General features: G+C 37.7%; 2 protein-coding genes and 1 long non-coding RNA gene across 3 annotated transcripts; all 3 read left to right on the top strand.

The window, feature by feature from the left end:
• The first annotated feature begins 1,338 nt into the window (after positions 1–1,338).
• LOC133867786 (tetrahydroberberine oxidase-like) lies at positions 1,339–3,187 on the top strand. The gene has a single exon (XM_062304545.1). It carries the CDS (start codon positions 1,369–1,371, stop codon positions 2,977–2,979), a length of 1,611 nt encoding a protein of 536 aa, XP_062160529.1. The 5' UTR covers positions 1,339–1,368; the 3' UTR covers positions 2,980–3,187.
• Positions 3,188–10,194: 7,007 nt separating this feature from the next.
• LOC133869062 (protein FAR-RED IMPAIRED RESPONSE 1-like) lies at positions 10,195–12,010 on the top strand. Its single transcript, XM_062306036.1, has 4 exons — positions 10,195–10,306; positions 10,411–10,557; positions 10,662–10,907; positions 11,064–12,010. The coding sequence occupies exons 1-4, from the start codon at positions 10,195–10,197 to the stop codon at positions 12,008–12,010; spliced, it is 1,452 nt and encodes a 483-aa protein (XP_062162020.1).
• An 816-nt stretch (positions 12,011–12,826) lies between these two features.
• Positions 12,827–13,282, top strand: LOC133868354 (uncharacterized). The gene is made up of 3 exons (XR_009900326.1): positions 12,827–12,913; positions 13,038–13,151; positions 13,261–13,282. It is a non-coding gene; the product is annotated as an uncharacterized LOC133868354 (long non-coding RNA).
• The last annotated feature ends 9,047 nt before the right edge of the window (positions 13,283–22,329 follow it).

Genomic DNA, 22,329 nt, shown 5'->3' with positions numbered 1-22,329 from the left:
AAAAAAAAAAAATAAAAAAAAAAATAAAAAATGGTTTTTATTTATTTTATTTATTTAATTTCAGTTTTTTTTTTTTGTTTTTTTTAAAGTTCTTTTACATTTTTTTTTTAATTTTGTTTTTTGAAAAATAATTTTTTAGTTTTTATTTTTTTTAATTTAAGTTTTTTATTTTTTATTTTTTTGAATTTATAAGGACATTTTTGTCTTATTCAATAAAATTTACGGTCATTTTTGTCTTTTTGTTGGTCTTGAGGGGACATTGAGACAATTGGTAGTTTTGAGGAGACATTGACAATTGAGTGGCAGTTTTAGGGAGATATGTGTACTTTTTTCAAGTTTTTAATACTTTAGCAAGTGAGTCTTATTTTCCCCTCTTTTGAACAATATAGTTGTTTAGTTTAAAGGGAAAAATACATTTAACCTCACCAAAGTATACACGCTTTTTGATTTTACTTACAATGTTTAAAAAATGTCAATGTACCTCCCAAAGTTTTCGACTTTTGCAATGTTACCCATCCGTTAGCCATTTCCGTCTTCTCTAATGGAAAATGACCCACGTGTGTTGCATATAGGTTTTTAATGGATGAAAAAATGGGAGTTGCTGACTACCCCCATTCTGGCTAAATGATCCCCTTGGCTGAAATGACCGTGGTCAGATCCCCTCCAAATCCTAGCTACCATCGCCATGGGCCATGGGGGTGGCCCAAATCACCCCAATTCCGGCCAAATGGGGGTTGGCCACACCTAAATAGCACATGGGAATGGCGACAAGCCTAATACCTTCAAATTTTTTATTTTATTTGTTTTTTAAGGGAAAATTGGGGCATTTCCACTGAAAAACTCACATGCGACGCACGTAAATCATTTTCCATCATACAACACGGAAATTACTAACAGATAGGCAACATTGCAAAAGTCAAAAACTTTAAAAGGTATATTGCCACTTTTAAAACATTAGAGGCAAGATCCCAAAAAAAAATAAAAAAATAAAGTGTAGACTTGAAGCGGTCAAATGTGTTAATTTTCATAGTTGAAAATTGAATTTGTGTCCCTTTTAGAAACCTCGAGGGAATTGTTGATCCTGTCATTTCTGAAGGCTAATCTATATTCAACTACATGTTTATATACAGCAAATTTATTCATCAAAAACCGATTAATTTGATTAAGAAAAATCAACAAATGGTCAAAGTTCTAATGTCAATTGCCGGGTAACTTGGGTTAACCGTTTTGTCGAAATTTGTCCGGCAAATAAGTCTTGATATTGTTGGGAATTGTCAACCCCAAGGATCATCATTTCGGTCTATTTAAGAAGCTATCACTGGCCAAATTATTACAAACCAGGAAGCTCTCATCAACTTTTAAGCGAAAATGAAGTCTGTCGTTCCATTTCTCTTCGTTCTCATTTTCTCATTTTTATGGGCAACTTTGGCTCACACACACGAAAGCTTTGTTCAGTGCCTGACCCTTCGTTCTGAAAACTCCACCTCAATTTCTGAAGTCATTTACACCCCAGCCAACTCCTCATATTCATCTGTCTTAGAATTCTCCATACAAAACCCCAGATTCTCAACACCTGCCACCCCAAAACCTCTAGTCATTCTTACACCATTGCATGTCTCCCACATCCAAGCAGCCATTCTTTGTTCCCAAGAACATGGCATGCAAATAAGAGTTCGGAGCGGCGGTCACGATTATGAGGGTCTTTCTTATGTTTCAGATGTGCCGTTTGTCATAGTTGATCTAATTAATCTTCGATCAATCAGTGTCGATGCAGAGAATAGCACGGCGTGGGTTCAAGCTGGTGCAACTACCGGCGAAGTCTATTATAGGATTGCCGAGAAAAGTAGAACTCTTGGCTTTCCGGCAGGACTTTCCACTACTCTGGGCGTCGGTGGACACTTCAGCGGGGGAGGGTACGGCACATTGTTGCGCAAATATGGCCTTGCTGCTGATAATATTATTGACGCACAATTGATTGATGTTAATGGTAGAATCCTCGACAGAGTATCCATGGGAGAGGATCTGTTTTGGGCCATTCGAGGAGGAGGAGGGGCCAGCTTTGGAATCATTCTTGCATGGAAAATCAAGTTAGTTCATGTTCCATCAACTGTGACTGTTTTCACAGTTGATAGGAACTTGGAACAAAATGCAACCAAGCTTGTTCACCGATGGCAATATGTTGCACCCAAGCTTCACGAAGACTTATGCATTCGCGTCGTCTTAACAGGTGTCAATTCTAGCCAAGAAGGGAAGAGGACCGTCCAAGCTTCATTCAAATCCTTGTATCTTGGAGGGATAGATAGGCTCCTTCCAATGATGCAAGAGAGCTTCCCTGAGCTGGGTTTGGTGAGAGAAGATTGCATTGAAATGAGTTGGATTGAATCTATCCTCTACTTGGCTGATTTCCCAATTGGCGAATCCTTGGAAGTTTTGCTAAACAGGACTCCTTCCGTAAGATCCAATTTTAAAGGAAAATCTGACTATGTCCAGGAACCTATTCCCGAAGTTGGGTTGGAAGGGATCTGGCAAAAGTTTTACGAGAAAGAGGCAGAGTCAGCTTTATTGATCCTTACTCCGTATGGGGGCAGAATGAGTGAAATTTCGGAGTCTGCAGTTCCTTTCCCACATAGAGCAGGTAATATCTACAAAATCTTTCACTCGGTGTTCTGGGAAGAAGAAGGAACTGCGGCATCCGAAAGGCATATAAGTTGGATCAGAAGGCTTTACGATTACATGGCTCCCTACGTTTCGAAATCTCCAAGAGCTGCATATGTCAATTATAGGGACCTTGACATTGGAACAAATAATAACAAAGGCAACACAAGCTATAAACGGGCGAGCATATGGGGTACTAAATATTTCAAGAGCAACTTTGAGAGGTTAGTGAATGTGAAGACTATGGTTGATCCTGCTAATTTCTTTAAGAATGAACAAAGCATCCCGCCTTCTTCATCCTGGTGGAAGAAGAGAGGCGATTAGGCATTTAGATAGAAAAACTTATACTCAGCAATAAGGCAGCCTTTTTTCTTTTTTTCACTATTCCTCCTTTTACGTACTATAATTAAGCGTAGATAAAGGCTCCATGGATATTATGTACTATAAGTCTATAAGCGTAAATAAAGGATCCATGGATATTATGTGAATTGCGAAATGTAGATTGGCTTTCATAGCCATGAATCTTCGTGCATATTCTAAATTATATTTTATGTCTAACTAGTTTGCCAATAAACTGAAACTGTTGTGTAATTTTATTTTATTTTTTTGTAGTTTTTTCCTTTGTAATTAACCAATTATGAAACAAACTAGACGAAAAAAAAAAAAAAAAAGAAAGAAAAAGAAAAAAAGAAAAGAAACGAAAAGGAAGGAAGCAACCAAATGATCAACTCTAAGATGATAGACTAGTACATGAGTGCCCCTTTCACAAGGGAAAGTTAAGGGTTCTCACCATGACCCCTGCCTCTTAATTGGATCCATATTTTATGCTTTAATTTGTACTGTCCATTGGCATTGCTTTGGTAGCCCCACCCCAATGGAAGAATGGAATATGGTTAACAGCAACAAAAGTGGACAACATAGGCGACAGACATTTAATTTGCATCCCTTGAACCAAAATGATAATAAGCACAACAGGCATGGGCGTAGATACTTGGATTCTCAAGAAAAAATATGAAATGGTAACCCCGACAGGCATTAATATTTCAAATATATATATATACTATGTATTAATCATATCAAATGCATCTAAAAAAATGACAGAAATTTCCTACAAATCAATTTGTAGAAAATTTCATACAAACCATATCTAAGATTGACACGTGTTTCTTAGCATATGAGAAACATATATTGTTTTAATAGAATGTGCATACTTTTTTTAATAGCATTAATAAAAAATAAAAAAAAAATGTGATTTTCACATACACTACAAAAATTTCTACAATTGGACGCGTGTCTACAGTACCAGTTACTGTAGACACGCGTCCAATTAGACACGTGTCTTATGAAAAACGTGTCTAATTGTACCATCTTCACAATTGGACGCGTGTATTTAATACACTTGTCCAATTGGACACGCGTATTAAATACACGCGTCCAATTGCACACGTGTATTTAATACTCGTGTACGTCCATTACACGCGTCCAATTGGACACGTGTATTTAATACGCGTGTCCAATACACGTGTCAAACTGTTATTTTTTCCCATCATTCCCCCTCTCCTCAAAAGGATTCGACCTCGAATCGTCACCTGCATCATAGGGAGAAAGATTAGAAACATTGAAAGTAGCAGAGACATTATACTCACCGGGAAGATCCACTTTATAAGCATTATCATTAATTTTCTCAAGGATTTGGAAAAGTCCATCGCCGCGAGGATGCAATTTAGTCCTTCTATGGGCTGGGAATCGTTCTTTGCGCATGTGAACCCAAACCCAATCGCTTGGTTCAAAGATGACACGCCTTCGCCCTTTAATGACTTGGGAAGCAAACTTTTCATTCTTCTGCGCAATTTGAAGTCATACCCTATCATGAATTGACTTCACCAATTCGGCCTTCCTGTGTTCATCCAAACTACTCCTTCGTGATAAAGCATCAGCAACAATGTTCTCCTTACTTTGCTTGTAACGGATGACATAGGGAAAGGTCTCAATGTATTCAATCCATCTAGCATGTCGCTTATTTAATTTACCTTGACTCTTGAGATGCTTTAATGATTCATGATCGGTGTGGATCACAAATTCCTTAGGCCAAAGGTAGTGCTGCCACGTCTCTAGAGCGCGAACAAGAGCATAAAGTTCTTTGTCATAAGTGGGGTAATTCAAGGCCGCCCCACTTAGCTTCTCACTGAAGAAGGCTATGGGCCACCTATCCTGCATTAAAATGGCTCCAATTCCTATTCCTGAGGCATCACATTCAATCTCAAAAGTTTTGTTAAAGTCAGGTAATGCTAACACAGGTGTAGAACATAACCTTTCTTTGATAGTAGCAAATGCATTTGCTTGATCACTCCCCCAATGAAATCCAACATTCTTTTTAATTATTTCAGTGAGTGGTGCAGCAATGGTGCTAAAATCCTTAACAAAACGCCTATAAAAGCTAGCTAAACCATGAAAGCTTCTTACCTCAGTGATGCTTTTAGGCGTTGGCCACTCCTTGATAGCCTTTACTTTTTCTTCATCCACCTCAATACCTTTTGTACTAACAACATAACCAAGAAAAACAACTTTTTCCATGCAAAAGATACATTTCTTAAAATTAGCATACAACTTTTCACATCTCAACACATCTAACACACATCTTAAATGCTCAATATGTTCATCTAAGTTCATGCTATACCCTAAGATATCATCAAAGTACACGACTACAAATTTGCCTATGAACGCACGTAATACATGGTTCATTAATCTCATGAAAGTACTAGGCGCATTTGTAAGTCCAAATGGCATAACCAACCATTCATAAAGTCCATGTTTAGTCTTAAAAGTAGTTTTCCATTCATCTCCCTCTTTTATTCTAATTTGATGATATCCACTTTTAAGATCTATTTTACTGAAAATACATGAGCCATGCAATTCATCAAGCATATCATCTAATCTAGGAATGGGATGACGGTACTTTACCGTAATATTGTTGACTGCTCTGCAATCAATGCACATCCTCCAAGTCCCATCCTTCTTTGGCACTAGTAGCACTGGTACTGCACATGGGCTCATGCTCTCCCTCACGTACCCCTTGCTCAACAAATCTTCAACTTGCCTTTGAAGCTCCTTGGTCTCCTCTGGATTACTTCTATAGGCTGGTCAGTTTGGAATAACTGCTCCGGGTATGAAATCAATTTGGTGCTCAATGCCTCTAATGGGTGGCAACCCACTCGGCATCTCCTCCGGAAATACATCATCAAACTCCTGCAACAAAGAAAGAGCCAAACTAGGAAGAGATTGGTTAGTTTCATCAAGATTAAAATAAGATTCTTTGTAAACAATAAAAATCATAGGCTGATCTGCTAAGAAGGCCCTCTTAACCTCACTCTCCTTTGCATAAAAACTCATCTTTGCCTTCCCTTTTCTCTCTGCAAGTCCTCTTTCTTTTTTCTCTCGTGGCTCCACTCTCTTTTCTTTATTCTCAAGCACCTCTCTATTTTCTTTTTCACTCTTTCTTTTTTGCTCAATCTCACTTTTCAGCTTCAGTTGGTCCTCATAGACCTGTTTTGGGGTTAAAGGAGCAAGCTTGAATGTTTTTCCATCCTTCACAAAGTTGTACCTGTTTATAAACCCATCATGAATCACCCTCCTATCATACTGCCATGGCCTCCCCAACAAAATATGGCCAGCATGCATAAGAACTACATCACAAAGCACCTCATCACTATACCTCCCAATGGTAAAAGCTACCAAAAATTGCTTATTAACCTTGACATCCCCACATTCATTCAACCATTGCAACTTATAAGGTCTAGGGTGCTTCAATAAAGGTAAGCTCAACTTTTCAACTAGGGTGGTACTAGCTACATTGGTGCAACTTCCCCCGTCTATAATCATACTACACACCTTGATGTTTACATAACATCTGGTATGAAATATGTTCTCTCTCTGTTGCTCCATATCGTCTATCTTAATTTGCGTATTAAGAGCACGCCTGGCAACAAGAGACTCACCTTCTATGGGGTATTCCACTCCATCATCATCACTAGCATTAACCAACTCGGGCATCTCATCACTATCATCTTCACTATCAGTCATCACCTCCCCATTGTCTCGCAGAACCATCACTCGCTTGTTTGGACATTGAGACGCAATGTGCCCTGAACCCAAACACTTAAAACATTTAATATCTCTATTCTTTGAAGGTTGGAAATCAACCTTGGGTTTGTTCTTGCTAGTTCCCTCATCTTTTCCCTTAAGTGGTTCGGCCTTCCCCTTTACTATAGCTTGATCATTTCTATCCCACTTTGGTTTCCAAGGAGTGCTAGAAATTGAAGTATACCTTGCTACCCCCTTTCTCTTTAATTGCCTCTCCACCTTCATAGCCATGTGCACCATATCTTCTACCTCCACATAATGTTGCAACTCAACTACATTGGCTATGTCCCTATTCAAACCACTTAAAAATCTGGCCATTGTGGCCTCCCGATCCTCCTCTACATTGGCCCGAGTCATAGACACCTCCATCTCCTTATGGTAATCTTCTACACTCCTTGACCCTTGTGTAAGGTTTTGTAATTTTTGGTAGAGGTCTCTATAGTAGTGGCTAGGTACAAATCTTCGCCTCATGAGAGCTTTCAACTCACCCCATGTTTCTATAGGTCTCTCATGATTCCTTCTCCTATTGGTCATTAATTGATCCCACCAAATAATTGCATAATCAGTGAACTCAATTACTGCCAACTTCACCTTCTTCTCTTCTGAATAATTGTGACAATCAAAAATCAACTCTATTTTCTTCTCCCACTTTAAATAGGCTTCAGGGTCAGTCCTACCTTGGAAAGATGGTATTTTCATTTTGATGCTCCCAAGGTTCCTATCTACCTCATCTCGACCCCTTGGATTTCTCCCATGTCCTCTTTCACGCCTACCTCCTCTAGGTCTGTCAACTCCGCCCCTTCCAACTTCAGATGCTATGTCTTCCTCCTAATCATCATCTCCTTCGTTTTCAAACTCATTTTCAATGCTAGGCGCACGTCTCCTCCTATCTCGCCCACCTTGCAGATTTCTAATGACTACCTCTTGCTGATCCATCCTATTCTTCACCTCCTCCAACACCAAATTCAACTGTTCAAACTGTTGTTGCATGGCCCGCAATACAAAGAATGAATTATCCACCTCCTCCTTAGGTGTTGAGTCACTCTTATGAGACATTTTCAATGCACTACAAAACAAAAAATATGTTAGTGGTAAAAACCTCACACACTCCCTTGCGTGTTTACACTCAAATATTGTCACTCCACTCGTGTTTCCACTCTTTTAGTCTTTCACCTCACCTGTTTTCCCTTTCAAGTTCTTTAAGAACTAGTTGAACTAAATCAAGACATCACCTTGTATTATTCCAACTAGCAACAGATTCCAGAAACAAGAAAGGAATAAAATGACACGAATCTAAAAGAATTTGTACGAGGAAAGAACAATTATGACACAAGATACTAAAGATGATACACTTGATCCCTTTGAAGATAAAGATCAATCAACACCAAATCACTTCAATTTTCGGATTGCAAAGTATATCAAATAGCTTCTTTCTTTCTTTTTCTTTTTTTTTTTCTTTTTTTTTTCTTTTTTTTTTTTTTAAATTTGAAAAATTACAAATATGGAAGTTAAAGCAAGGATTCAAATCTGAAAAATTTAAGCAAAGATTCGCAAAAGCAATCGAGAATGGAATTCAAATCTGACAATTTCAGATCTGAAAAATTAAAGCATAGACTGGTGTAATTAATTAAAGAATTCACAAATCTGAATTCCTGAATCAAGTACACGAGTAACCAATTGTGAAAATCACAGATCTGAATTCTAACACACGATTTTTTTTTTTTTTTTTTTTTCGAACAGAACACACGAAATTAATAAGAATGAAGAAAGGAGTTGTAGATCCAAATGCAAGAACTAAAAAAAAAAAGGAAAAGAAGAAAAAGAAAAGGAAAAGGAAAAGGATAAATAAGACCTGATTTGGAGCCTGAGCTCCGATACCAAATGATGTGAACCCGCAGGATGAAATCCCCTTTTGAACCCACAAACAAATTGAAATCTACCCAAGAAAGCCAAGAATCAAGTCCAAAAAATCTAGACCCGTTGAAATCTTGTTTCAAGAACCTAGATTTGGTGAGAACGCCACAAAGGGTTTGCCTTTGATAAGTTCTTAGTTCAATCAAGAACAAGTAGAGAAAACTAAAAAGTTTGCTATGAAGAACAAAACTTCATTCACAATCAACTTTCTTAGCATATGCGGCTACAAGTCTTTTTAAAACCTCTCCATGAAACCCTAACCCTACTAAGGCCTATATCAATTAAAAGGCATGGGCTGAACATCTTCAAGCCCAAAATATCCTAAACTACACTTCTATAGCTAATAAAAGAAGTCCACTTAATAAAATAAATAGGCCTAAAGGCCTACAACCATAGAAACATAAAAATAGGCCCACATGCTTATACTTAGTGAAATAAAGAGTTTGCAAGAAACCACTAGGCTATGTTGCCCCCATCTGTTGCATGTATCACATGAATTAAAGTTGGTTCTTTTTCTTTCAAGCCTATCTTGAATGATGGAGTCTTGCTCGATAAATTTGCAAACTCGGCCCAAGTGGATTGCACCAATCCTTGCATTGCCTCCTTGATCTTCTTCGCCCTTGACTTTGTGATTGGCCCATCTGGAACTTGTAAGGGATCTTTAAGATTCGGCCTACCATGGGGCCCATCACCCTCCCAGCTCGCTGTCTCTCTCACCCAGCAGACCAGCGCCCACCGATCGACCGGCGGATCTCTCTCTCTCAGACCTAGCAGACCGGAGCGCCATCGACCACTCTCTACGGTTAGTCTCTCTCCCTTTACTCTCTCTCTCTCTCTCTCTCTCTCTCTCCTTTGGTGACTTCTAAGTCTAACCCTCACTCTTTCTCTCTCTCTAACCCAGCAGCTGGTCTCTCGCTCTCTCGGACCCAGTAGCCCGAGCGCCGCCCACGAGCAGAAGGGACTCCAACAGAGGAGGTTTCTGAATTTTATTTTTTTCATTGTAAAGTAATCTTCCTGTGTTAACAAAAACTAGTGTGGTTTGGGCCTTTTTGTACCGTTGATTTCCATAGACTTTTTGTACCGTTGATAAAGATGGATTTATCATGCATGATAAATTGTAATTGTGAACAAAGAGCATGATAGACTTTTTGAACCGTTGATAAAGATGGATTTATTGCAGACAAATTGATGGTTTGATGACATTAAGTAATTTCTTTGAATTCAATTCATAGTGAAGTTAAAATTGGAGAGCTGTCAAAAGAATATATCATGCTTTTGATTTTAATATGTACATGTTTTTGAAGAGAGAAGATCTATCTACAACATTATGCACTGTATTGGTATTGATTTGAAGAAGCAATTTTGGGGAAATTAGGAAGTGAATTATGATTTATTATGCACTGTTGGATTTTGCTTGGTTTAGGTTTTTGTTGTCTCATACAATTGTTTAATTAAACCATTTTTTTTTTGTAGAATAACTTTTAGATGGACTTGTCACAACCAGCCTTGACCTTGAATTCACTATGTGAAGATGATTGTTTGTTGACACATGAACAACTTGATGATGTTGTTCCCATCGAAATGGACCCTCAAAATGGTATGATGGGCATTTTTACTTTTAATTTTGGTAACATATCTTAGACTAAATGTTATTATTTATAGTTGGGTTCTTTACACTATATTTTATTTGTTTTGATGTAGATGAAAATGAAATTATTGGGGATGAACAGTTGAATGATGGTGTGGACAGTTGTTGTTCCAAGCTCAACAAACAATGCGAAGATGATTGTTTGTTGAGACATGAACAACTTGATGATGTTGTTCCCATCGAAATGGACCCTCAAAATGGTATGATAGGCATTTTCACTTTTAATTTTTGTAACATATCTTAGAGTAAATGTTATTATTCATAGTTGGATTCTTTACACTATGTTTTATTCGTTTTGATATAGATGAAAATGAAACTATTGCGGATGAACAGTTGAATGATGGTGTGGACAGTTGTCGTTCCAAGCTCAAGCTCATAGATAAAGATAAAAATGTTAAGGAACCTAAGAATGGGATGTTGTTTGGCTCTATAGAGGAACTTCATGAATATTATAGAAATTATGCTAAGCAAGAGGGTTTTGGTGTGGTACAGAAGAAGAAAAAAAAGGATGAAAATGGAGATGTACATTACATCACTCTAGCATGTGCTCGTTAAGGCAACAGACAATCCAGCTCAAGTAATAAAGTTTGCAAGCCTAGTAAAACAATCAGAACGGGGTGTAAGGCTACTTTGAATGCGAAGTTAGTAGGCACAACGTGGTATGTGACTAATGCAAATCTATGCCATAATCATGATTTAAGCCCAGGAAAAGCGAGATATTTTAGATGCCACAAGAAGTTGGATCCTGCTACGAAGAGGAACCTTGATATAGATGATAGAGCTGGAATCCGTACGAACAAGATCTATAACTCGCTAGCTGTTGAAGTGGGGGGGTATGAAAATCTTACTTTTGGAGAGAAAGAGTGTCGCAATTATATTGCGAAATCAAGACGTCTTCGCCTTGGCACAGGAGGTGCTGCAGCACTTCGTGACTATTTTGATAGAATGCGGAAAGTGAATGATGATTTCTATTTTGATATGGACGTGGATGATGAGTGTCGGTTGAAAAATGTGTTTTGGGCTGATGCACGAAGTAGGTCATCATATGAAGATTTCGGTGATGTGGTTACATTTGACACAACATATTTGACCAACAAATACGAAATGCCATTTGCCCCTTTTGTAGGAGTTAATCATCATGGTCAATCAATGCTTTTAGGGGCGGCATTAATTTCAAGTGAGGATACAGCAACATTTGTTTGGTTGTTTAAGGCATGGTTGAAATGCATGAAGGGCCGAGCGCCAGGGGCAATTATTACAGATCAAGATCGGGCTATGAAAAGTGCAATTAAGAAGGTTTTTCCGAATACCCGACATAGATTTTGTTTATGGCTGTTACTGAAAAAACTTCCAGAAAAATTTGGATCACATTTACAGTACAAGGCCATTAAGAGTGCCATACGAAATTGTGTGTATAATTCTCAGACATGTGACGAGTTTGATGCAAGTTGGCAGACCCTACTTGAGTGTTATAATCTGGAGGATAATGCATGGCTACATGGTTTATACAATGAACGGACTTTCTGGGTACCGGCATATTTAAAAGATGTATTTTGGACCGGCATGACTACCACACAACGCAGTGAGAGTATGAATGCATTCTTTGATGGTTATGTGCACTCGTCCACCTCATTGAAGGAATTTGTAGATTAATACGACAACGCTTTGCGTAGGAAGGTTGAGATTGAGAATGTTGCTGATTTCAATTCTTTTAATTCCACGATTTCATGTGTAAGCAAGCTTCCCTTTGAGAAGCAATTTCAAAAAATTTACACCCATGAAAAGTTCGAAGAAGTTCAGAAGGAGATTACAGAGGTTCTGAATTGTAGTTGCTCTCTTCTAAAAAGTGAAGGTGGAATTAGTACCTATCAAGTGATGGAACGAGTAGAAGTCAGTGATGCCTACACGAAAAAAGTACGCTTTATTGTTTACTATAATGACCCTTCATGTGAACTGAACTGCAGTTGTTGTTTATTTGAATCAAGGGGAATTTTGTGTAAACATGTCATATCTGTACTGACTACACTTGAAGATGTGGAATTGTTGCCTGAAAAATATTTTCTAAACCGATGGAGGAAGGATTTGAAGCGGCCATATAAGTTAATCAAAAGTAGTTATGATCCTTTAAGTGGCAACCCTACTGCAGAGCGATATGCTGAACTGAGCAAAAATATGCTGAAGTTAGCCGCAATCGCAGTACCAAATGTGGACCATTGCACGGAAGTACAAAGTTATGTTGATATGCTAACTAAGAAATTAGGTGGTCAAAGCTATGAACAAAATCCACCTTCCCAATCACTTCCAAGTGCATCTATGACCGGTAATAGAACTATTGATTGTATGGGAGTGGAGGTGTGTAGTCCTTTGGTGGCTCGGACAAAAGGGAAGCAACCATCAAATAGAAAAGTGTCTGAAGTTGAAAAGGCGGTGGTGAAAAAATCAAAAGGAGGAAACAAGAAAGAAAGTGACATAAATCAAGCGGTGGTGAAAAAATCAAAAGGAGGAAACAAGAAACAGAGTGACACAAATCCCAAACGGCAGAGGAAAAAAAAACAGGTATTCATAGTTTTTAAAGTCGTTGTATGTGTTAAAGTAAGTTGATGCTAATTATGTGCACGCATTTGATGTGTAATTTTAATATTATATCTGACATGTTATTCCATGATTTTATTTATTGAAGACATGCCAAAGATCGCTCGTAGATGAATTGGACACAAGTGAAGATCCGTTGGCTTTAGTAACTAATGTTCAGCATGACCAAGTAATTGGAACTCAAAATAGCGTAGTTACACAGGTATTGAAAGGAAGAAAAAAAAATATGTTCATAGATGTGTATTTGATTCATACATGTTGACGTATAATTTTATTTCATATATGTTAAGCATACGAAGAATTTGTTTCAGACCTTCGAAAATTCACAGTCATCATTTCCTATTCAAGAAGATTTTATATACTTGTCGTAAGTATTTGATTTTTTAGCATTTCCTACAAAGTTGGCCACTTTTGTTGCTATTGCCTAAGGTGTACTTATATGTTATTTCAGGTGATATTCTTGCTCGAATTTGGTGTTGCTGTGTTGGAATTGAAGTAAGTGATACAATAGGGATAATTGGTTTAAACATGTTTGAGCTTTCTTAGGCAATTGCTTTACTATAAGCTCTACGATTATAAGAAAATCAGTTAACCAATATATTGCACCCAGAGACTAGAAGCATGTCTATCTATGTTGAATCTTATGTTCTTTTGGGGTGAGTTTGTGTGTTTTCCTCTTCATAGTTATATTTTATTTTTCATTTCTTATTCTTTTAGGGTGGGAAGTGCAACAAATTTACCCTAATATTTTTCCCTTTTATCCTTGTCTGATTAGAGTTTTTCACTTTCCTTGTTTGATTGGGAAAAGGAGTTGAGTTTGATATGTATAGCATAGATCAGGTTGTGATGGGTAAGATGCATTTTAACTTCGTGGATGGTCTAATTGAATTTTGTTTTTGGGGTTATATCCATTTTTTAGATTTGTGGTAAAAATGTACCTTTACCTCTTACCCCTCTTTTAGATGTCATACCAATGCCCATATGCAAGAAAACCACTGCTGGACTTTAATCTAATCATATGCTTGTGAGGCAGTATTATTATTATCATTTCATTGCATCACAAATTAGAAAGCTTGTATTTTTATCTTGGTATATATATTTCCGGCATCCATAGCAGACTTTGCAATATATATTTTTTTTCTTAAAAAAAAATAAAAATAAAAAATCTAGGGAGTCCTGTAATGCATCATTTTTAGATATTGTGAATGATGTTTCTTTTACTTCCTATTTTGAGTTCTGAAAATGTACATCTTTTTTCTTGTTCAGGGTGATGGAGGTTCAGAGAAAGAAGTGAAAGAGAAATAATTGCATGTCTTGTAAATTTTGGATTTGGTTTTAGTTTAGTGGTTTCAGGTGTAATTTTTTGAAGAGAAATACAGTTTCTTTTGGGGCATCACGTGTATTTCTTCTTAGAATTTTAATTCCTAAACTTGTAGCATTTGACTCAAATCATTCCCATGACTTGGTAGTTTTGGTCGCTCTTTCTTATTTGATTTGTCAATTAACTCTATATGCTTTTTGAAATTGGATAATGGTTCCTCTCTTATTACTGGAGCTGACATTGGGGGGCACTTAGTCATTTATTTCTCTAACATTTTTTTATTGATTTGGAGTTGAGAGATTTAATTGTGCCTGTGCTCACCGATTCTGAAAATGATTTGCTCTGTTCCATCCCTGATGAACCTGAAATTTTTCAAGCTGTCTCTAATTTAGGGTCCAACAAAGCCGAATGTCTGGCCTTTTCTACAAAAATTTCTGGTCTGTGGTCAAGAAAGATGTTATCAAATTTGTCCAGTCTTTCTTTTGTGAACGTTTCCTTCTTAAGGAAATGAACCATACAAACGTAGCCCTTGTTCCAAAAATTCCCAACCCCTCACGGGTTCATCAATTCAGGCGTATTAGTCTCACAAATCAGAAATAATACCAAATCGTGAATGGTCCTATTGAAAATAGAGTATTGGTCATTTTAGTTCAATGGTATAGTTGCATGCATATATTTGCCAGTCTTTCTTTGCCATTGAAAGAGGGCAAAAGAAACAAAGACAAAAAGCTGTTCCTTTGACAATGATAACTGTAACAATCTATTGAAAAGACGATGTCCTTTACAATTTATTGGCTGGAGAAAGACTTCGGAGTACTTGTCAAGTTTGAAGGCAAGTGCAGACATAGATATTGAAATGCCGAATCTATAACATAGAGAACTTCAGCCAATCTATAGGCAGCCAGTAGCATACTTCTGGAACTGTTCATTTAACATGAAATCAGTGAGTGGAGAAGTAAAAGAAGTTCCCATGATGCCTTTTCGGATAATTTTCTTGTACTCTTCCCACCATTTCATGTAGCTGCTCCCCTTCAAGAATACATGTAGCATTACTACCAAAGAATAATCAACATTACTACGAACCAAAATATTACAACTGCCAAACATCCATTAAGTAGCAAATAGGTACAAAATCATTATTCAAAGTTCTGTATCAATACAAAATATGCTAACTTATAAAACATTTTTATTTCCTGAACATGCATATTTTCTTTCACAACCAAAATTCACTCTCAGGTGTTTTTCTATCTTATTTTCTTATACTTATCACAAATTAAGGAACAAAATCAATCCAACTTGACCGAAACACATAAGCCCACTCATCTAGATGTGATTCTGACATTTTGCTATAAACTGTATTTGAACAAAGGAATATAGCAAAACTCCAGAGGGGTGAAGCCAAAAGATGCAGAGGAATGCAGGAATTTGAGAAATACATTATCTTTTCAAACTAAATAAACCAACATTACAAGGAAATCTACAGCATTAGAGTATCCAACAAAAAAAGCAGACTTTCTTAGACTAAAATTATGAATTGATAATCCAGAGGCTAACCCAGCCCAACCCATCAACCCAGCATCTACCAACATCAAAGTGAGGAAGTGAAGTGCACGTGTCAGAACTCACTCAAGCGAGAGGAAAGGGGGAGAAAGAGTTTACCTGAAAAAATTTTCCCCCTGCAGTTAGGCTGCTTGCGCGTGATTTACAGAGAGAGAATGAGAGAACAACGAGCTCATGGATTTGGGTCTGCAACGACATAGAAAGGAAGCTGAAACAGAAACGAGAGAGAGAGAGAGAGAGAGAGAGAGAGAGAGAGAGAGAGAGAGAGAGAGAGAGAGAGAGAGTAACCGTCGAGAGTGGTCGGCTCTGGTCGAAGATTCGCAGTGCTCGTGGGCGGCGCTCGGGTTTGCTGGGTCGGAGAGAGAGAGATCTGGGCGAGGGTCGGTCGGTCGTTGGCCGCCGGTCGATCGGTGGGCGCCGGTCTACTGGGTGAGAAAGAGAGAGAGAGAGAGAGAGAGAGAGAGAGAGAGAGAGAGAGAGAGAGAGAGAGAGAGAGAGAGAGACAGAGCTAGCCGAGGGACGGTGCGGGTTAGAGGGAGCCAGTCGGTGGGGGAGGGGACGGTGGCGGGAGACGGTGAGATTTGGGAGATTTGGGAATGGGGGGAAAATTTTGGAGTGAGACAACTGAACCGGACTCCAGCCCTTTCAACGTTGATTTTTGGATTTTTTTTTTTAAATAAAAAAGAAAAAAAGAAAAAAAAAAAGGTGCCACGTGGGTCAAGAGCCGGACTCCAGCCGGACTCTTGACGCACGTATAGACGAAATCCTTATTAACCATATAAATCTGTGAAAATACGGTGTACATAGCTTATACACATAAAATTATGTTTGAAAGCTATATGCTATATTGCTAATTGTTTTTCTTTTTCTTTATACTATTTTTATCACTATCTGTTTGTTATATATTTCAACTGCATGACGACATACATGTACATCTGGCACGCCCCCCACTCGTGCCGTGTCGTTCGTGAAGACCCACACAAGGAAGGACGGCACTTACTAATTTACTAATATTTTTAAATTATGTGTGATATGTCATTATTCAATATATAAGTTTTTCATATTGACGACGTACAGGAGAGGATGACGCAGAGTTTATCCAGTGATCCAGCCGCCACGCAAAGCGTCTCAGCAGACACGGTGCGTTAGGCACCGAACGACGCTTACGAATGGGCGGTTGGGAGGCCTGAGTATGCGGGGAGGGTTCGACATGTTTCTCATATAGGCCTCGGTCACAGGGGGGACCATCTCAGGGCACGTCTCGGGATTGGGCCGAACACGCTCGGAAGATGGAAGAGATCCAAGCGGAGCTACGGGCTGAGCGAGTGAGGAATGACCGGTTGGAGTAGCGCATGCAACAGTTCGACGCCATGGAGCAGCGCATGCGACAGTTTGAGGTCTTCATGTCCTCCATGGGAGTATCAGCACCATGTCTTGGTACTCAGTCTTCACCTGCACACGTAGGTAGTACGTCGTCTGTTAGTAGTGCATCTGCAGGTATGATTTATATTGTGTATAGGACAAAATTAATTTCAATTTGTTTTCATTACCCCTTTAATTTTGCAAGTAATATTATATACTTTAATTGTCTATATTATTTGCAGGTGATTCGACAACGGTTGGTACGTTGTCGCCTGTTGGACGACGGCTGAGCCAGCACTCCACTGTCGCTATACCTTCGCCCGCTACACCATTCCTTGCGCAGCAATCGCCGGTTGGCGAGAACACGCCTGGGACAGTACCTCGTGATTCGCAGGGACGCCCTTCAGATTTGTAGATATTTTGTGTAATTATTTTTTGTTCGTAAATATTTGCGTAGTTAACGAATACGTTATTAACTATTGGTTTGTGTAATATGATTTTGTGCTGTTTTTGGGTAAAATAAATATTGCGTTATTTGTGGTTGGAAATAATAAAACTTGAAAAAAAAAATTAATTAACCCAAATAAATTTAAAAATACAATAACAAAATTAAATTGAAAAAAAATTCCAAATTGAATTTTTTATTTAATTAAATTTTTTAATTAATTATTTAATTGTATTTTTAATTTAATTTAAAAATACAATTAAATAATTTAAATAAAAATTTATTTAAATAAAAAATTCAATTTGAAATTTTTTTTTTTTAAAAAAAAATCGGTTTGACACGTGTATTGAGATACACGTGTCTGTCAGTTTGACACGTGTATGATTATACACGTGTCAAAACGGTTTGACACGAGTATTAGATACACGTGTCAAACCGTTTTGACACGAATATTGCAAATACACGTGTCAAATCTGACACGTGTATGCCAATACACGTGTCAAACTGTGCAGTTAATGACTTCCACATCTGACACGCGTCTCACGCGTGTCAAAATGCACGTGTCAAACCGTTTGACACGTGTATAGTGTCGTACACGTGTCAAAATGCACGTGGCAATTTGTATTGATTTTTGTAGTGATACTTAAAGGAAACGTGTCATTTTTATATGTGGGTTGTAGAAAATTTCCTACAAACCAATTTGTAGGAAATTTTTGTCCAAATCACACTATGTCCTTCCTCAACTATGTACCACCACATTCTCAATGTTACTACTAAACTTCAAAATGATACAATCCACCTCCTAATTTGAAGTTTATGCTGCAATGTTATATCTCTGTCCAAATCGACAGTTGAAAATGTTTCACGTTCATTGCGCGTGCATTTGGGAAATATAAAATGATAAAATTATCACTCAAAGAAGATTTTTGTTCTTTTTTTTTTTTTTTGACAAATACAAAATTAATCAATGTGATTATACTGATTTGCAATAAGTTCTCTATAGTATAAAAATGTTCTGAAAGCTTATTTAGTATAAAGCTCTAAAAGTTAATTAATTGATAATTAATTTGGTGCGCCTCTGCAAACTTATTTACCAAGTAAATAAGCCCAAATGGATACCTCTACTCTACAAAATCGCTACTGACTCCAACTTCGTTCTCAATTCAATCTCAACATAGAATCTTGGCGGTGGATGCAAAGGTGAAGGAGCTTATAGATCAAGACACTAAGTAGTGGAACTCCTATCTCATCAAAGAAATCTTTCATGCAGAGGAAGCTCGCATTATTTGCCAAATGGCCTTAAGTCCGATGCAAGCTAAGGAGTCTCTCATTTGGCGAGGCACAACAAATGGAGTTTTTTCAGTTAAGAGTGCGTATCATATAAAAAATGAGTTACAAGCTTTTCGGCGTAATGGGAACTCTAGACAAGGTGCTTGGAATACAGTTTGGAAGATGATATGAAATTTTAAAATCCCAAATGCAGTAAAATTGTTCATGTACGTAGAAAGCGTGCAATGATCTTCTTCCTTCCTAAATGAACTTACTCCGGCGTGGTGTGGTCCTTGATTCTTTATTACTAATTTGTATGCAAGAGGTAGAAATTGTGAAGCTAATTCTATGGAGTTGCCCTTCAACACAAGATGTTTGGAGATGTGGCCCAAAAAAGTTCCAAAAATTTACGGATGGGGGCCCCACTCTTGTTCATATTTTTTAGGATCTCATGGGACAATGTGATGCGGTGGAACTTGAGTTCCAGAGAAACCGGGTGGTACATGGAGATCCTCAACAAATTATATGGGAAGCAAGTAATTCTATTGATGAGTTTAGACGGGTCACCACGATTGATTTGGTTGCAAAGAGCCCTATCCATGAAGATCCTCCATCAATATTATTGTAGTCAACCTCCACCGGTACGTATAAAATTAATTAGGATGTCTCTGTGGATAAGAAGCACGAGCGGATTGGTAAGGGTATCGTTGTTCGGGATTATGAGGGGGTTGTTTTGGTTGCATGAAGTACCACCAAAAATTTTCTAGTTGAGCCTGTGGTGGCCGAAGCTTTGGAAGCTTCACATGCAATGGACTTCAGTAAAGAGATGAGATTTGGTGATATAATTTTGGAGGGAAATGCCTTACAAATTGTCAAGGAGGTTAAAACAACAGGTCAAATGGGAGCAACTATGGACATATTGTACCTAGAAGGTATCAAAATGGGATTGTGTCAATTATTGTGATCTTGGAGAATCGAACATGTGAAGTGGGAGGCTATTTTGTGTGTCATAGAAGGAGTTTAGGTTGAAAAAATTTCAAATTGTATCTATGGTATTATATATAAGGAGCTTTTACCCCTAAGTGATTCAAGTTCGTTCAATAAAGGTTATTATCTTTTTCAAAAAATAAAAAAACGAAAAATATATAACTTTTCTATTATGAGAGCCCCTTTGATAAGGATAGGCCGTAAAACTCAACTTTTGCAACCTCCAATAAGATATGGACACATCATATAAACACACAATAAATATTAAACATGAAAACACTGAATTCTATACCGGGCAAAAAAAAGCCAAGCAAAAAATAGCACTTTTTGAATTTTCTATTTTACAAAGAAGACCCCACCGGATCTTACGTCTCTTTCTCTGCGCCAAAACCTGTTGAGTCTGTGAAGGTTGGTCTGGGGAGTGGGTGGAGCTTAGAAGGTTTCAAAGTGACAGACATTAAAAAAAAAATTAAAAATAAAAATAATAATAATATCTTGGCTTTTTGAAGGTCTGGATGGAGCTTTGTGTCAAATAGGTACGCTTTTTAAATAAACTCTTTCTCACTTTCATTTGTTTTCACGTGGACTAAAAGTTTTGGAGATTTAAACAGAGAGATTGGATAAATGTTTGAAGAATTCTTTTAATTATAAAATATAACAAATCTTAATTCTTGATGAACAAGGTTTTCTAATGTCTGATTAAATGACATAATCAGAATAACCTATTGCTTTTGTTTCTTTCATTTTGTCCTCTTCTTGTGAACAAACATACATTTATTTAATTTTTTTTTAAACTTTCTTTCTCTCTTACCGTTACCATCTTTATTACTTTTTCTTTAATGCTTCTTCTATGAGGTAAAAAAGTTCATGGAATTGGAATATCACTCCATAATTGACACATAGTCTCAATTGACAACATTATCACTGTACAATTTAGCAAGGCTCAATTCCAAAAAGTAATGGTACATTACTTCATTTTAGGTGAAGAATGGATGAAATTCAGGAGCAGCAAAGTCAACCACTTTGTGAGCAAATAAACTCATGTGGTGATGAATTTATTGAAGATTTACATCCTGATGATGAAATGATATAAGCTTGCTTGGGAATGATTTCAAGCAACCAACTGCCAATTCTTTTTCATATAATGGTCCTTTGAAACCATGACTTTGTTTGGAATTCGATGAGGTAGAAGATGCTTGTATATGTTATAATGCTTATGCAAGGAAGAAGGGTTTTAGCATTAGAAAAAGTCATACTCAACTATCGAAGGGAGACAAGTTATTGATTGGGGTAGATTATTCTTGTTCAAGGGAAGGATTTCGTCATAAGAGCTATCAAAAGAACACTACAAACAAAAAAAAAAAAAAAGAAAAAAAAAAGAAGCAAATTCTGGACAGTTTAAAACCGTCCAGAAATGCAAAAAAACGGTCTGGAATCAATTCCAAACGGTTTTTTTTGGATGGTTTAAAACCGTCTAGGAAAATGAGTCGCTAATTAGGGTTCGGGACGGTTTGGGTCAAACCGTCCGCAATTCCAGACGGTTTGGCCCAAACCGTCTAGAACTGGTTCTGGACGGTTTTGGGAAAAACCGTACAGAATTTCTTTTTTTTCTTTTTTTCTTTTTTAAATTATAATTATAATTATAATTTTAATATAATTATTATTCTTATTTTTATGTCCGGTGGAGCTTCGTCTACCGGCGTAAATCAAATCCGGTTCTACCGGAAATCCATCGGAGAGACAGGCTTCTTCGGTCACTGCCGGTCTCCTTCGGGTTCCACCGGAAATCAACGGTAGATTCGGTCACCGAAATTCAAAAAATCTTTCACAAATCAAACCCAAGAATCACAATCCAAACCCAAAACAAAGGAAAAATCCTTCACAAATCAAACAATCCTTCACAATCCAAACCCAAGAATCACAATCCAAACCCAATACAAACACAAAATGTAAATCTAAACTAAGAATTTCACTTACCAAAAAAAAAAAAAATCAAACATCCATCCGGTGGTTTGGAAGAAAGTGGTGTCGAGGAGGCCGGAGGGGGGGAGAGAAAGAGAGAGGAAGGGAGAATTGGCCGGAAATCCACATATTCCGGCTGGATCTGTCTCTGTATCTGGAAGATCCGGCCGGGAGTGGGTTTCGGCCTAATCCAGCCGGATATCTGGCCTTCCGCTTCAGATCCGACCTCAGCAACGTCACCGACCCCGGCCGTGCCCAGATCCCGTCGTCCTGTTCCCATCACTCGTCTCAGTCACCGGCCGAAGAGAGAAGAAGAAGAACGAGAGGGAGAGGGAGAGATGAGGTCGGACGACTCAAGAGAGAGATTTTTTTTTTAATGAAGGAATCTGGGTCTTTCTTTTAAAAGAAAGAAAAAAGAAAAAAAAGAAGTTCAAACATAAGAATTTGATTAAATTTAGAGACGGTTTTAGGAAA

Source organism: Alnus glutinosa, chromosome 5, assembly GCF_958979055.1.
Source record: "Alnus glutinosa chromosome 5, dhAlnGlut1.1, whole genome shotgun sequence".
NCBI classification, from domain to species: Eukaryota; Viridiplantae; Streptophyta; class Magnoliopsida; order Fagales; family Betulaceae; genus Alnus; species Alnus glutinosa.
This window is presented reverse-complemented; position numbering and strand designations above follow the sequence as displayed.